The sequence below is a fragment of the Podarcis filfolensis genome, assembly GCF_964270895.1.
Source record: "Podarcis filfolensis genome assembly, chromosome: 5".
In the NCBI taxonomy this organism is placed as follows: domain Eukaryota; kingdom Metazoa; phylum Chordata; class Lepidosauria; order Squamata; family Lacertidae; genus Podarcis; species Podarcis filfolensis.
In genome coordinates this window covers 246,932-262,440 of record NC_139608.1, presented here as the reverse complement: position 1 = coordinate 262,440, position 15,509 = coordinate 246,932, and the positions used below count along the sequence as shown (strand labels likewise).

Here is a 15,509-nt window from a genome sequence, read left to right as displayed (position 1 = left end):
GAAGTAACCCACAGCAGTCAATGGCAGATGCCTCCTGCCCTTTCCTTCTCCCCAGCCCTGCCTTGAAACACACCCCATGCCAGCCTCTTCTTACCTGGACCAGCCCAGGGGAGGATGGAGGCAGAGCAGGTCTCCCAGCTCCAGAAAGACAGGAAGAAGCAGCCTGCTCAGGGATTCGGAGGGTGGGGGCAGCTGCCTCGTCTGCCTGCCTGCCTTCCTCTGCTAGGGGCAGAATCCTCAGGGACCCTGAAGCGGCTTAATGCAATGGAATGGCTTAATGTGGGCCTGCAGAGATTGGCTGGCTGGCTGAGGAATTCGAACTCTGCTCTGTGGTGGTTGTCCCTCTGAACAGAAATCTTTGGCGGGGCATTTGCTTTTGTAATGGCCTCTAGGTGGAGATGTTGCAAAGGAAGACCTTGGCCACAGGCCTCTCAGGTTATCCAAATACTGTTTTGGCTGCATTCACGTGACCATTGATTCCATTCTCATGGCCTTCCCCAACTGTTGATTTCCATGTTAGGTTTGAGTTTACACACAACGTAACAGAACTATAGCGGAATATAGTGGAACATATGGAAACAAATGCTAAACTTGCTCTGTTATTTGTAAGCAGTTTTTTTCTGGAAGCAAAAATGAGCACTAAGCTTGCACTGCACTGCAATAGTTTGAGAAGTGGCTTTTACGTTGTATGAAAACTGAAATATAATGTGGACTTAACAGTTAAGGAAAAGTCATGAAAACGAAGTAAACTGGCAGGTGAATGCAGCCCTGTTTGTTTGTTCAGTTTCATTCCTACCTTTCATCTATGCAGTCCCAGGATTTGATACATAATAAAACCAAAACATACAATAAACATCAGGCAGCAGTGGTGCCATCCGTATGCTGATAATACTCAGCACAGTTTCTGTGACATCTGTGGTGTGGCCAGGGAGACGCACCTGGACTCTGTGGTGGGCTGGATGAGGGCCAGCAAACTGAAGTGGGATTTTGACAAGGCTGGAGGTGCTCTTGTGGATGGGTGGGCGGTTCTTGGGCCTGGGAATGAGAAAGACTGCCTGTTCGGGGGGGGGGGGAGTGCTCCACCCGGAAGGGGCACCTGTGTGCCCTGGGGCTGCTTCCAGAGCCGTCGTGGCTGGAGGCTTGGTTGCAGCCATTCCTATGCCTGTTCCCCAATGTAAACCCAGGGTCAGCTTGGGATCTGTTTGCAAAGCATTGGTGAAGAACAGGTTCTAGGTGTTTTTGTTGGCTGGAGGTGAGGCATCTTTCCTCTCTAGGTGGGAGCAGAAGGGTCTCAGTGGGTGGCTCCTTGACCTGGATAACTGGGCAAGAAAGACTCTTCACTTGGGAGCAGCATAATCTGTGGATCTGAAGTGGGCAGAACGTGTAACAGACGGAAGTTGGATTAATCAAGAGGCACTAAGGCAGTTGGGAGGGGGGAGGCAGTGCCCGTCTGTCCGTCCATCACAGCTGCTGCTTATGATTCTGCTTTGAGCTGAGCTGTTTGCTTCTCCACTGCAAGACGTTTTTGGAGCAACTTGTAATAAGGCCACCATGTTCATTTCAATGTGGCATGCTCAGAAGATGAGCAGGAGGATCCTAAAGAGTGTCCGGCAGTCCAGGCACTTCAATCTTCATATTTTGGTAGGTGAACTAACATAGCCTAATGGTGGTCCGGTTCTTAATTCAAGGGGAGATACTTCTGATACATAGAAAACATGTATCTTCTTTTGGCATTCTGCAATTTACAAATATTTAAACCACGCTTATTACGGGGGTGTTTTCAAGACCAGAGGTGGGGAGATCCCTGGAGTCAGATTCAGGAAGATTTCGGGCATCTTCAGAGGGTCCTTTGCTTTTGTACAGTAATGTTTGTGCACTTCATTGTTGGTGATGCAGCTGGATCCAGAGCTTGACTGATGCTGGGCTTCTCTGGTGGGGGTGCCAAATCTTCCAGAGCTCAATCTGTTTGCTCCTAGGACCAAGCCACATCTTCCCCCAGAGGTGCTGTTTTTTTGCTTTGAATGTGTGTGTGTTTTTTAAGAAAAAGAAAGAATGATGCTTAAGGTTCCACATCTCTGCCATTCAAGGATTGGAACATTTATTAGCCTTTGTATCCTCTCCCCTCTTGAAGTACATATACCTGATGCCTCCACTCTTCATTTGAGTGTGGACCCAGGCAAGGGGATAGATAGAAGCTTTTACTAGGGATTGGGGGGTCATCCGATAAAGCCAACTGGCAGGCAACTTGCTTGATCTGAGCACAACACAAAACTCGCAGGATATGCAGTGGGCTCTCCCGTCCCCATCCCGTGAGTTCCCTGCTGTTGTGGTGCTTCCGTCCAAGGGCTGCTTCCTTGTCTCCAACCCTCTTTCTCCCTCCCACATTCTCCTTGCTGTGATCCACTGGTCAGGAGAAAAAGAAAAAGAAAACCAGCCCTTCCAGACAAAATGTAGAAGACAACTCCAAATAGATAAATCCAAAGTGAAAACCACAGCAGAAAAAAACAGCACTGCCAAAATGTCTGTTTTGAAAACTAGAAGCCTTGGGGAAATAAGGTCTTCACGTTGCACTGGAAAAGACCACACGCAGGACTGTATCCCCTCCTCGGTCTCAAGTCTTTGTCCTTCTACCCATGGTGCCCATTGCAGCTATGAATAAGGTGCCGGCCATTTAAAAGCCCTGTTAAGAGTGAGCCCTGCGTCATCCCAGTTTGCACGTGGCTTCAGTGGCTGGTGGGTCACGCTGCTTGCCAGTCCCATAGAAGAGCTTGACTGGTTTAGCCTCCCTGGCTGAAGCCCAACAAAAAGCATCTTTGCTTAACACACATCCATTTCAGTAGCATTTGGAGAACATCAGTTATGTGGGGTGGAAATTTTTGAATTTTTAGAAATGCATTGTTTCCTGAAATAAATTAGGAACATAAATAAATGAACATAATGCCAGCCGTCCAGCATGCTACAGTTAGCATGTTGATCGTATTCAGTGCCTATATATTTTCTTTTAAATAAGGTAAGGTAAGGGTATGACATTGAATCATAGGGCTGGAAGGGACCCCAAGAGCCGTCTAGTCGAACCCCCAAAGCTGTCAAGTAAGTATTCCAATAAAAATAGTTTCCTAGTAAAGCTTTGAATCTGTTTGCTCTGTCACTGTAACCTCACTGGCAAAAGCCAAACTTTCTTCTCCTGCAACTGCTGTATTGTGGCCTCCAAAGGCAGCCCCCCTGCTCCACCTGCAAGGACCCCCCCCCACAGTGGAGAAGTGAGAGGCCCACAGCATCCTCTGGCCCCTCAGCCATCCCTCCTAGGATTGCTCTAAGTAGGCTAAACCCCCCCCCCCCGGTTTGGATTCCAGTAAAAAAAATCCCCACAGCTTTTATCTGTGATAGCTTCTGTTTCTGTTTTGACAGTGTTCATTAAAGTAATCTTAGCTTGGTTTCCTTTGGGATGTCCCCATGTGATACGTGAGAGAAATAACACGATACTTTTGCAAAGAGGAACATGATATTATTGCTCATGTAGTAATGTTAATCATCTGTTAATTACATTGTCCCTATTACGGTATAGCTTTTGCATGCAAATAAATTCTATAAAAAGAAAGCAAACCCCCCCACCTCTCAGATTGCAGCAAAAGTCATTCATTTACATTCCCTCTCAAGGCTCCTTGTAGGAGCCTCACATGTCATTGGCTTCTGTGAAGACTGGATGTAATTTTAAACTAAAATAAATTAAGTCTTGCACATTAAGCCAGGCCCAAATTAGAGCAGAGGTTCTTATATTTGATGCTGACTCAGCCGCAGGCTCAAGTAAGGAAGACACACACATGCCCAGGGCCCGACCTTTCTCTCCTGACAGTCACTAAAGGAGAAAGAGTTAAAATTAATTTTGATTGCATATTGTTGAGATGTTGGAGGATATTAAATCACTGTATGTTGCTGTTAGCCAGTAAGAGGTTTTAGAGGTTTGCTGCTGCTCTGAGTTGATAATTTTCCAGCTTCCTACTATTGAAGGTTTTTCCATGTTTACTTGTCTGTTGAGTAACCTCTGAACTGAGCCTGAGTCCTCGAAGGCTCCCACTCTCACATGTTCTGAAAACCAGTTCCAGGAAGTGCAGGAGAAGAGAGGAGCTGCTTGGGGACTTCCCATAGTGGCATCTGGTTGGCCAGGGTGAGCAGCAAATGTTGGACCGAATGGGCCCCTGGCCTTGTCCAGAAGACTCTTCTGGTGTCCCAAGGAGCTCTTTGCATTTTTATCTCATTAATGACTTAGGGGAGGTGATCAAAAGTCCATCTAGAACTTTTTCAAGTACCTACAGAATACAGTACCATAATTCTAAATTATCTGAATAATTCCTTCCAGAAACCACTCAACTAGCATTGTTGAATATTCATGTATATACAGTGGAACTTTGGGCTGCGGACATAATCCATGACGGAGGCACGTCCACAACCCGCAGAGTTTGCATCCTGAAGTGTTGCGTCTTCGCTGGTGCGATTTGGCGCTTCTGCACATGTGTGAAGCACGATTTAGCGCTTCTGTGCGAGCAGCAAAACACGGAAGTAACCCGTTCCGGTACTTCCAGGTTTCCTGCGGTCCGCAACCCGAAAACACATAACCTGAAGTGGCCGTAACATGAGGTATGACTGTATTATTATGCAGTCAGTCTATGGGGCAACTTGCAGTATCAGATAAGCGAAGAGCAGGAGGAGCACAATGAGCAACCTTATTACCTAGCCAGACCTTTAGGCCACCTGGCCTGGTCCTGTCTCTGTACCAACTGGCAGCGGCTGTTGTGATGTCAGGCTGGAGTTGCCTACCTGGAGATTTTTGCACCTGCCGCGTGTGCTCCATCACTGAGCTGGGCCCCTTCTCTGGAGAGGGAAGCTTGCAACAGAATGGAAAGTGCTAGGACGCGGAGTGATGGGCAGCAGCCAAAGCAAAATGACTCTCTGGAGAACCTCTGTTGTTATTTGCGAGTCAGCAGCTCGAGGAGATACAGATTTTCCATTAGGTGGTTGTATTCATTAATTTATGTATGAAATTTATGTGCTGCTTAAGATAAACATAAATCTCTTAAGCAGTTAAAATATAATCAGGAGCAAAAGAAAAACAATACATTTCCCTTTAGGAAGCTCAAGAAGAGAATAAAACTATATACCATAGATAAAACTTAGTAGAACACTAAAAGAAAGCTTAAGAACCAGGAATCGGAGTCCAGGGAAGTTTGGGTAAGCATAAACGTCTATAAGAGGCATTTAACGTTGCTTGTTGTCTCCATCTCCCTCTCTCAAGCTAAGGGTGCTGCTGCCACAGCAAGAGCCCTCTTCTGTGTCACAAAGTGACCAGCGTCCGGGCACCCTGGTTCCAGGTTGCTTAGGGCTTGGACCCTGAACTTGGCTCAGTAGCTGAGAGGCAGTTAGTAGAGAGCTTGGTGTGTGCAAAGCTGGGTGCCTCACTGAGCAGCTTAGAAGCTGTATTTTGTATTAAGTACAGTTTGTGAACCCCAGTCTTCCTAATTTTCTGCTGTGGCACCTTATTTTTGGATATTCACGGGGCTGTTGTATCACCTTAAAAAGAGAGGATGTGGCCTGATGGGGATGCAGGAGCACTTCTGCGTAGGGGCTTTTGCTTCAAGAGAATTATTTGGACGTGGTCTTTTCCCCCAGTGACATGAATCTCCATCTCTGGTTCCAGTTTTCTTCCTCCCCTTTGTGTGAGATGCGTCCTGCTTTACGGGTGTCTCAGTCTTGCCTTGTTAGCCTGCAGACAGGGATTGTGAACACCTAACGATGCACAATATAGCAGCTGCTTGTTGGTTTATTATGGGATGGAGGAAATAGTATGAGCAATTACTGTTGCTGCTAGTTTCTAATAGGTGAGAAATGGAACCTGCTTGGTGGGCTTGCCGAAACTGCCACCTGTGTAGTTTCAGAGATTTGTTCTGAGGCTTAAAAGGGGCTTCTGGTCTGTGTGTGTTTAAAGATGCTTCCATATTATTAATAACTGTTTGGCCATGAGGTGGGTGGGCAGTGCTGCTCCCCCTTTTCTGGAGTGGCTGCAAGCAGCCGCAAGGCACCTCTGGCTTTTTCGCACAGGCGCTGGTGGCGATTGGCTCCGGGTGTTCCTCCCACCCGCCCAGCGCTGTGCTTTGTCAGGCGTCCCCAGAGAGCATCTGTTGTCTGATGCCGGCAGCATCCCTCTCTACCTGCTAATGGGTCTCTCTCCCCGAGTTCCACTCCGCCTGCCTCACTGCTGACAAAAGGAGGAGGTTTTTGATCTTGGCAGACCACAGAAGCAGATAATAGCCTGGAAGGTGGCAGGATTGCCCCTTTGCCTTCCACCCATGGAAGTGCCCCCCGGGGGAGTAACAGGTGCGGCAAGAGTCTGGCCACGGGCGCGATGGATGGGAGCTGGCCTGGAGAGGAGCCTGAGTGAGTGAGGCTGGCTGCTGTCCTTCCCTGAGTGATGCAGCTGTAATCCTGCCTGCCATTTGGCTGATCACTCACTGTGGCTCAGCAGCTGACGGGGACCCACGCCTGCCTGCCTGCCTGCCTGCCTGCCTGCCTGCCTGCCTGCCTGCCTGCCTGCCTGCCAGCCAGCCACCTGCTGGGCTGCAGAGATGAATTACATTTTTGGAAACAACACTCTGCTCTACTCGCGCACCAGTCGGGGCGGCAACACTGGATCCGGCCATAGCTCGGGAGGGCCCAAGCAGAAGCTGTGGGCAAAGAAGGGCTCTGGGGATGCCCTGCCTTCCGAGGCGGCCGAGACTTCGCGCTGGCAGCAGATTGCTGCCTTCTTCACTCGCAGGCATCGCTTCTTCTTCTTTGACTGCATCTCTGTGGCTGCCAGCTCCAGCCAGGTAAAGCGTCACTTGTTGAAATCCGGGGGGGGGGGGAGAGGGAGGGCAGCCATCGATAGAAGGGCTGGATCTGGCAATGGGATCTCCTTCCACAGCTGCCAGGATTAGGGCAGGGTTAGAAGAGGAAGGAATATTGCAGTCAGCCTCATAGGTGCCTGGATTTGGCTTTGAGCATATTAAAAACTTGCATGAACACCAGCTTGGTGGCTTAACATTTCTTCTGACCTGCCACATAAATGGGGATTTTGGCACAAATGTCTGACACGATTGAGGCTGCAAAATTAGACTTAGTCAAACAGCTGGATTCCAGGGAGAGGCTGGGAGGGCAACCTAGGGCACAAGTAGCAGGCTGCATGGCCTTGTTTGGTTGGGTGGGCAAGCGTTGTCCTGGAGTGAAGAGTCCTGACTCTGTTCCGAGGGCTCTGGGTCACCATGGCTGAGATGTCTGACCCCAACGGGGTCTTGGTAGGCCTGGTGAGATAAAGGAAGAGAACAGAGTTGGAAGTGCCTCTTTACAGGAGCTGGCAGCCAAGACCCGGGAGGCTTGTCTCTGCAGAGCCCCAGGAAACGACCAGGCCGGGAGGGCAGTGAGTTCAGTTTCCCACCCTGAGTGCAGGAAAGGAGAGCACTTTTATTCCCAGAGCATCCCTGGGATTGTAACTTTCCCAACTTTGTTTGAAAAGTTTCCAAGGGGTGAATTTCCACAGCTTTGCAAGGCAGCCTTGGCTCCTGCTGGGCTGCTCTGAGAGCTATGAAAAAATGTTGGGCTGCTTCCTTCCTGTAACTCAAGCACATTACTTTCAAGTTCCTTCCTGGGTGGATATAGATAGGGCAAGTTTTCTCCTCCTTTTTGGCACCTTTGTCAATATCTGACACCCACATGCTCCCTTGTGGCCTTTTCTCAGCCTTTACTTAGGACTTGCCTTTTCGACTTGAGTTCTCCCACCTCCATGGTTTATACCAGCCACAAGCCCACAAGACAGGCCTGTATTGCAGATATAGGCAGAGAGGGAAGGGGGCATGTCCTTCTTTGCACATGTTCAGGCCCTTGATGTCCATACCACTTTTTTGCTAGCATTCTGTTGCTCTTCGCTGCCCAAGCATCCCATTCTCTTGTTCCAGGAGCATCATCCCATTCTGATGCTCCTGCAAGAGTGTTGACTTAGACTTCCTGCCAAATTGTTCCAAAGATGCTGACAATCCTTGAACCAGCTGAATTTCTCTTCTCCATCTGATGCCGATCTGCTCTAGTTTGATCTTGGCATATGTATTCAGTAAGTTTGGTATCTTTTGGTGCTTTCATCTACTCTGGTAAGACAAGTATAGCTGCTCCTGAGTTCGGATCCCTCGACCACAGTTGTCCGTGCAGTTGTCCTCAAGCTTGGATTACTGCAGTCGGCTCTATGTGGGGCTGGCCTTTAGGTTGGTCCAGACGGCAGCTGGTGCCTGTCTGTCCACGTTCCTGTTCTCACAGTGGCCAACCCGATGCTCCTATGAGGAGCCTGCAAGCAGGACATCAGTGCTCTCCCCACTGTTGTTCCCCAACAGCTAATATTCCGAGACCTCATATCTGGAAGCCGTTGAGCTTAATTCTCCACTAATTTGGCTAAACCCTTTCAAAGCCGTCCATTCAAGATGGTGGCCATCGCTGCAACCCCTGGGAGTAAATTCTATAGTTGTACGTCTGTGCTGTGTGAAGAAATACTTGCCCATCCTTAATTCTCCAATATTTAGCTTTGTTGGATACCTCTGGGTTCTTTTAGTGTTATGTAACAGGAAGACAAAGTTGTCTTTATTTCTACCACACCCGGCATGATTTCATAGACTTCTATCATGCCACACCTAAACTAGTTTTTTAAAATAGTTTAGTGTTGTTTTTTTCCCAAAACCAAAAAGCCCCTCACAGCCTTTTCTCATAGTGGAATTGCTCCAACCTCTTTAGCACACCTTTAACTCCCTTGTTCTCAAATGGTCCAGTTGCTTCCCCTGATTCGTTGAAATATTTTTTATTGTGGATTCTAATGGTCTTGGCTATCTGCTGTACCCCTTACTGTCTGCTTGTCTTCCTTTTGCCAGAGTTTGTGTTCCTTTTTGTTCCCCTCATGTGAGCAGCCCTTCTGGTTTTTAAAGGGAGCCTCCTGGCCTCCTCCCAGCTTCCCTGACTGCTTGCTGACCACACAGGTATCCTGTTGACCTTGGTGACACTTTTTCTCAGCTATAGTATACATAATCATCATTGCTGTTTTTTACATTGATTTGTCACTTGCTACAAAATTGGCTCAAAACAACGTCTAATTATAAAGGCATTCCTAATATAAAATGTAAGACACACACACACATGTATATGTATACAGGAACATTAATTAGCCAAAATCTTGCAAGAATGTAAAAAGAACAGATGCTTCTTGAACACCTATGAAGACTTGGATATGGTCATACTTGCGATCCGATGCCTGGGTGACAGGAGCACGTTGTCTGGCACCTGCGAGAGCAAAATTCACAGGAGGTTTCCAAGAGTTGTAGGTTGAAACCAGCCTGTGGGGCTGGGCTTGCAAATGAATTGGCAGCCAGGTCTGAATTAGTAAAACAAGGTGGTTAGCGTATGAAACATGGAAAGAACAGGCCTGTCTGGATGCTTCAGTGCAGAGGGCAGCCCGCCCCCCCTCGGTGCCCTCCAGATGCTGTGGGCAAGAACTCACATCGCCCCCAGCCGCTCAGCCAATGTTCAGGGATCACGGGAATCCCTGTACTCTGGGCACTGGTGGCTGCTGCTTGGTAGCTCTGGCAGGTGCTGCTCTGGAGCCACCCTGCTGGCGCCAGTAGCGCCCGTCTCAGAGGCGCCCAAACACCGAGGGACAAAAACGCCCCCCAGCAGCTTGATGCCATTATTTGTGGCAGGAATCCTGCAGCATCCATTGTGGGCAGTTGCAGCCCAGTAGCTGCGGTTGCCACTGCAGAGTATGAAAGCCTTTAAGCACTCCAGTGGCTTTCAGAAGAAGGTTTTTGGCAATGACCCACCACGGAAAGGCTGAGCCAGGGATGAATGGGGAGGATTAGCTGGGTGGGGCAGAGTTAGCTGGGGTGGATGGTTAGGAGCCAGCAGGTGTCCTGCTGTCCCACAGGCAGAGATGCAAAATTTCGGTGAATAACAAACAAACATGCTATTGCAAAAAGCTTGGGAAACTATTTATCTATGCACGTGGAGCAGTTAAATCTCAATTTGGTCTGGCATTTTTCTCCAAGGTGTTGCTTGAGCTTAAATGCTTCTAAATTGCAATCAGGAAGGCTTGCTGTGTGTTTAATTTCAACTTGCCAACCCTGAACGTCCCTAGAAGGGGTGGCTGGAGGAGGAGAGGGATTGAGATTCTTCCTGTGTGCATCACATTTTCTTAGTAAGCAGAGCTCTATTTAGAACGCTGAAAGCCACTTGGATTTTCAATACTGTATTGTGAATAATTTGGTATCACCTGCAAATTTGGCCACCTCTCAGCTCACCCATAACTCCATATTGTTTGAGAAAACTTTGAAAAGCGCCCATTCTTATCTGTCTTCATTGTGAGAGCTACTCTGCTATCATATCACATTAGGTGCCGAGTTCTGGCAGCTGTGTAGCCCAAACAAGATGACGGAGAAACAAGAGGGGCGTGTATCAGACTGTGCAGCATCCCCCCTCCCCGCAAACAAAGGTTTGCAAAAGTAGGGGGGGGAGCACAAACTGAGGGCTGGTGTCAATCTGTGTCATCACATCCTACTGACAATTGAGCATGCTCAGTGTCTTAGAAATCCCGATGGTCTGTTGGCTTGTGGGGGGTGGGAATAGAAAACTGGCAGGTGGGTGAAAAGCAAGACTGGCTGCCTGCACACCAAATAGGAACATTTTCTTTGGCAACACCTTGTTGTAGATCTCATGCTCTGTTTTGTATTCTTTAACCATTTACCCATCAAATGAGGACTTACCTGCTAATTCCAGGACTGTGAAGGTTGCTCAGGAGCCTTTGTCGGGGAATTGGTGGAAACCTTTTGAAAGTACAAGAATTTGATGTCTACTAGTTCATCTGTCTACTAACTTGCTTGTTGGCATTCTTAAATGACAGTCTGAAATGTTAGTAAGGATTTCCTTTTGCAGAAGCCACATTGATCCAGCTTCAGCAAGACTCAATGGTTGTATCTCACAAGTTTCCACCCTTCGGTCTGGAACAAATATTAAGCTAACTAGGGCTGGGCAATATTAGGTTTTCAACATCACAGTGTGTCACCAGCCAGACATCGCGGTTTGCCGATATACCATGATGTTGAAAAAAGCTGCATTGGCCCCATCCCTTGAGGAGCTGGGTGAAACTGCCACAGCTCTCACTGCGGAGCCGAGGCTCTTTCATCCCAGAGCCTTGCAGGGCCCAAGCCCCCTGCTCAGCTGGGGGGGGGGAGGCATGCGTCCAAAAGCTGAGTGATCCAGACCACTCCCCAAGATGGAGGGAGCCCTGACAGGCTCCCTTGGCAAGGCTAATTCGCCTGCGAGGGGAAGGGGGGCAAGCAACCTCCTTCTCCTGGGAGAAAGAGGCCACTTGCTCCCCCCACCCAGCTGAGTGGGTCTGGATCCTCCTCCTGCTCTTGTGCAAACAGGAAAATTATTGGGGCTTCCTCAGCTTGGGAGCAGGAGCAGATTTACGCCTGCCCCCCTGATGACTCGTGTGAACTGGTGGCGGGTCTGGGTCTCTGTCAAACTGCTTGGCTGAGGCGAGGGCAACGATGGCGGCTTCACTCAGTGGTATATCGCTAGTAAAACCACCGTGGCTCCTGAGTCCCTCTGGCTCCAGCCCAGCCCGGCTGCAGCTTGTTTCTCCCTAGGCATGCTGAGTGCTGGGGGGGGGGGACTGAGGAGTGGCAGAGGTTTCACCCGTGATACAGCGCTGAGTGAAACCCCCATTGTGGTGAGCCCCTCATAACGGTCCTGGGCGATATATCAATATATCGCTAGGCCTGAAGCTGACCTGCCTATAATTTTTTCAGTCTCAAGTCTTACTTTGGCTACTTTCCAGTTCTCTAGAATGTAGGCTGATTTTAGGGACAAGTTATGTAATTTCCTTAGAAGACCAGCATTCCCATTTACATTCTTTAACTCGCAGGTGGATGCTGTGGGGACCTGGTGACTGGTTAACTTTTAATGTCAATAAGCCCTTGTTGGCATGTGGCTCAATTTTTTGGGTCTCTCTCTCTCTCTCTCTCTCTCTCTCTCTCTCTCTCTCTCTCTCTCTCTCACACACACACACACACGCACACACACACACACACAGAGAGAGAGATTAAATTCCGCTTCTCTCCTTCCCAAGTACTCTGTTTGCTCCCTTGTGTAATGCTCCATCATCTCCCCGGCTGGTCTCTTGCTTCTGATGTATTTAAAGACATGGCTGTTGTTTTTATTATGCATCTCTCAGATTTTTTCTGCCTTCCCACTCGCTGCTGGGAACTAGAGCAGTGCTTCTTGTGTCTGTTTGGCAGGGATTGTGTGAGCTGTCAATAGATTTGAAGAGCCCAGATTGTGCCTCAATTCGCCGGCCGTTTCCCAGGGCCAGGAGTGGGGCTGCAGCTTTATCCCTCTCTCTGAGGTCATGCGCTTTCCCCAAGCCAGTGCTTCTTGCAGATGGTTGTGTGAAAAGAAAGCCCCGTGGGCAAGCGCCTGCCTGTGTGTGGAAAGGCTCCATGCCGCTGGGACACCTGCACAGTCGAGTGCCTCAGCCATGTGGAGCACCTACTCATGAGCAGGCACTTGCAAACGGGGCTCCTTTCTCACACAGCTGTGTGCAGCATGTGGTTCTTGGTGGTGTGTATGTGGAGGCAGCTCTACGGTGCCAGGTGAGGCCAAAAGGACAGCCCTCTGCTCCCCACACTTAGGCCCTGGAGTCTGGAGAGGGTCGCATCCTGCCCTCTTGTGTGCAGTTGTGTACGGAAATGGCTTGGGGATTCTCCAGTGATGGATTCGTTGTCATGCAGACACACAACCAAATGCAGAAGCACCAACAGATGTTTCCCTTCACATTTTTACAGTATATCACAGATGTCATCCTGAGCCACCAAATTGCCCCTCTTCCTTTCTCCAGACGACTTCTTCTTCTTCTTCTTCCCCTGTAATGTTGGATGAATAATAATAATATAGGTTGCCAGTTCATGTTTTTAGGTGAGATGGTGCATCATATTTTACTTCCAGTTTTAAAAGAAGCAATAGGAGATGCTTCCTTGGTTACCTAGCAACTGTGTGATATCCCACCTAGGTCCCCACCTCCAGTAATTCCTTTTAGCTCCTGCTGACGTGAAACCAGCTGGAATCAGACCCTCCTGCGCTCACTTTCCTCTTGTCTCTTAAGGTTTCAGCAAGGGGGAAAGTGCCTTATTTGGGGCCAGTTGATGACCTTCTGTGGGCCTTCCTCTTCTCCCCAGTAAGAGGCAGAGTGAAATCATGTCCTGCTCTCTCTTCCCTCCATTGTAAGGCGCATGTTATGTCCTGTGGCAGATCAGGCTGTGAGCAGCTTGGCCCATGCAGGGGATACTTGGGACAGGTCTCTTGTCCTGGGGCCATGTGATGAATCCAGAGGCAGCTAATCGTGTGCTCCTTGCTGTGTTCTGCCCAGGTGTTTGATGCACCTGAGCTTTGCCAGCTTTTTATTCATGTATCTCAAGGATTTATATGTCCCCTTTTAGGGCATAGCCCTTACAAGATCATATACAGTCGTACCTTGGATCCCAAACGCCTTGCAACTCAAACATTTCGGCTCCCGAATGCAGCAAACCCGGAAGTGAGTGTTCTGGTTTGCAAATGTTTTTTGGATCCCGAACGATCGACGCAGCTTCCAATTGGGTGCAGGAAGCTTCTGCAGCCAATTGGAAGCCGCGCCTTGGTTGTCAAACCTTTTCAGAAGTTGAACAGACTGTACCATGATGAGGAAAGTTCCATTAAGATCCACCAGAATGGTCAAACCAAAAGAATTCTGTGTCCTAAGAATACCAGGAGGAAACAGCGACCTAAAAACTTTGGGGAAGGAGAGTCTTCAGGTCAGGAGCCACCTTGGATTGAGCTGTTCCGCAGACGTTGGTGTCCAGTTTTCTTTCTCCTGTTCCCTCACAGTGGTCGCTCTGGCTTGCCTCAGAGGAGGTCTTGGAAGTCACACATGACCCCTGCTTCCCAGGAAGGGGCTGAAGAAATGGTCTCCTCCCCAGGGAGTCCAAGAGCTGGTAAACCCAGGGAAAGAGGCCCCAGAGTGTCTCAACGGTGGGCCCCTGCGCCTCTCCGCTGCATCCACTGCCCCCTGAATTCTGAGCTGTCGAGTGAGGTGGATGCAGACCCTCTTGTTAATCCACAGAGCCCATCTCTAAGGACTAGTTCCCACCCGGCAGCCCCTTGCACCTCCAAGACAGAAGCACAGCAGCCTTTGGAGGTAGGGGATCAGAGTGGTGGCCTTCTCGTACTCTACCACTCTTTGTCTTCAGCAGCTGCAATCCACAAGATTAGCTTGGGGCAGGATGGTTTGGGAGGTCTCTGGAGTCCTCCTCCTCACCTAGCAGCTGGAGCCCACCACACCACACACTTCCTCGCTTGGTAGCTCCTCCAGCAGGGATGCTTCCTCCTCCGCCTCCTTCGCCCTCTCTGAGGGGGGCTTTTCCTTTCCTTTGGAGAGAGGCAGTGGGGGGGGGTTACAGCTTTTGGGTATCTTGGTTGCCTCCTTTGCAGGGCCTGGAGGCAGCATTCCATTTGAGTGCAGAAGGGCTGGCCTGGCCTTGGCAAGCAGACCTGGCCGTCCCCAGCACACCTGCAGCCATGCGATGTACTGATGAGCATTTGCCCTCATGCTCAGTCGTGGCGCAGGGTCTCGGGCTTCCTTGCCGTGTTGGAGTTTGCAGCATAAAGGCACTGTGGACGTGCCAGGTGACCTTTGGCGCAGCTTCTCTTCCCTCTGCAGAGCATTGATTCTGTTTGCCTGGCAAAGGGGCCGACAGCGTGTTGCCCAATGGGACGCCTTCTGTCTCTGGAGAGGGCGTGCAAAGCCGGGCTTCTGCTGGACTGGCCAGGAGAGCATTTTGCTCAGCTGTCCGGAGGAAATGTGCCACTGCCTCTCCGCTTCTGCCGGGGCTCCCTTTTAGCTGGCCGAGCAGCTTAACTGGGCTCCTGGATGGCCGCCTGTCCCCCCCCACGCAAGTGCTGCTGTGGGGCTCCTGACGGCTGTGAAGTGGGGCCTCTGAGGCATGCTGGCTCTGCCGCCAAGGCCTGGGCAGAGGCACCTCCGGGGCTCCAGCCCCAGGATGCAGCCGGGCAGCCGCCTTGTGTTTCAGCCACGTTGCCTGTGGCATCCAAACACAGGGGCAGGTTCACCAACCTGCGCGACAGTGTGAAGAAGAGCCCCACCAAGAGCACCGCCAAGGTGAGGGCTGCCAGCGGGTGGGGCTCCGACAGCTCGTGGTCCAATTGCTCCTTGGAAAAGGTAAGCCCCCCCCCCCGGCTCCGCCCCAGCTCCTTCTCCCTCCGTGCAGGACTCCAGCGCAAGGCGTCAGCTGGAAGGGGCTGGCGTGCTCTTGAAGCGCTTGCCTGCTCCCTTGAGTTGCCACGATGTCAGGCCAAGGAAGGTGGTTTCCCCACATGTTGGTTGTGAGTGACTGTGCAGG

At 50.0% G+C, this 15,509-nt stretch overlaps 1 protein-coding gene across 14 annotated transcripts in view; it reads left to right on the top strand.

Moving 5' to 3' along the window:
• The window catches only part of DLG1 (discs large MAGUK scaffold protein 1), an 82,515-nt gene that overhangs the window by 24,942 nt on the left and 42,064 nt on the right, over positions 1 to 15,509 (top strand). For 3 of the 14 annotated variants that reach the window (XM_083612616.1, XM_083612615.1, XM_083612614.1), the window contains exon 1: positions 6,603 to 6,860. The exons of 10 other annotated variants lie outside the window; for them this stretch is intronic. In XM_083612616.1, coding sequence (XP_083468742.1) covers positions 6,618 to 6,860 — 243 coding nt within the window. In that variant the 5' untranslated portion in view covers positions 6,603 to 6,617. Of the gene's footprint in view, positions 1 to 6,602; positions 6,861 to 13,977; positions 14,288 to 15,509 lie in introns of those variants that run through there. One more of the 14 variants, XM_083612620.1, reaches the window with a different exon arrangement.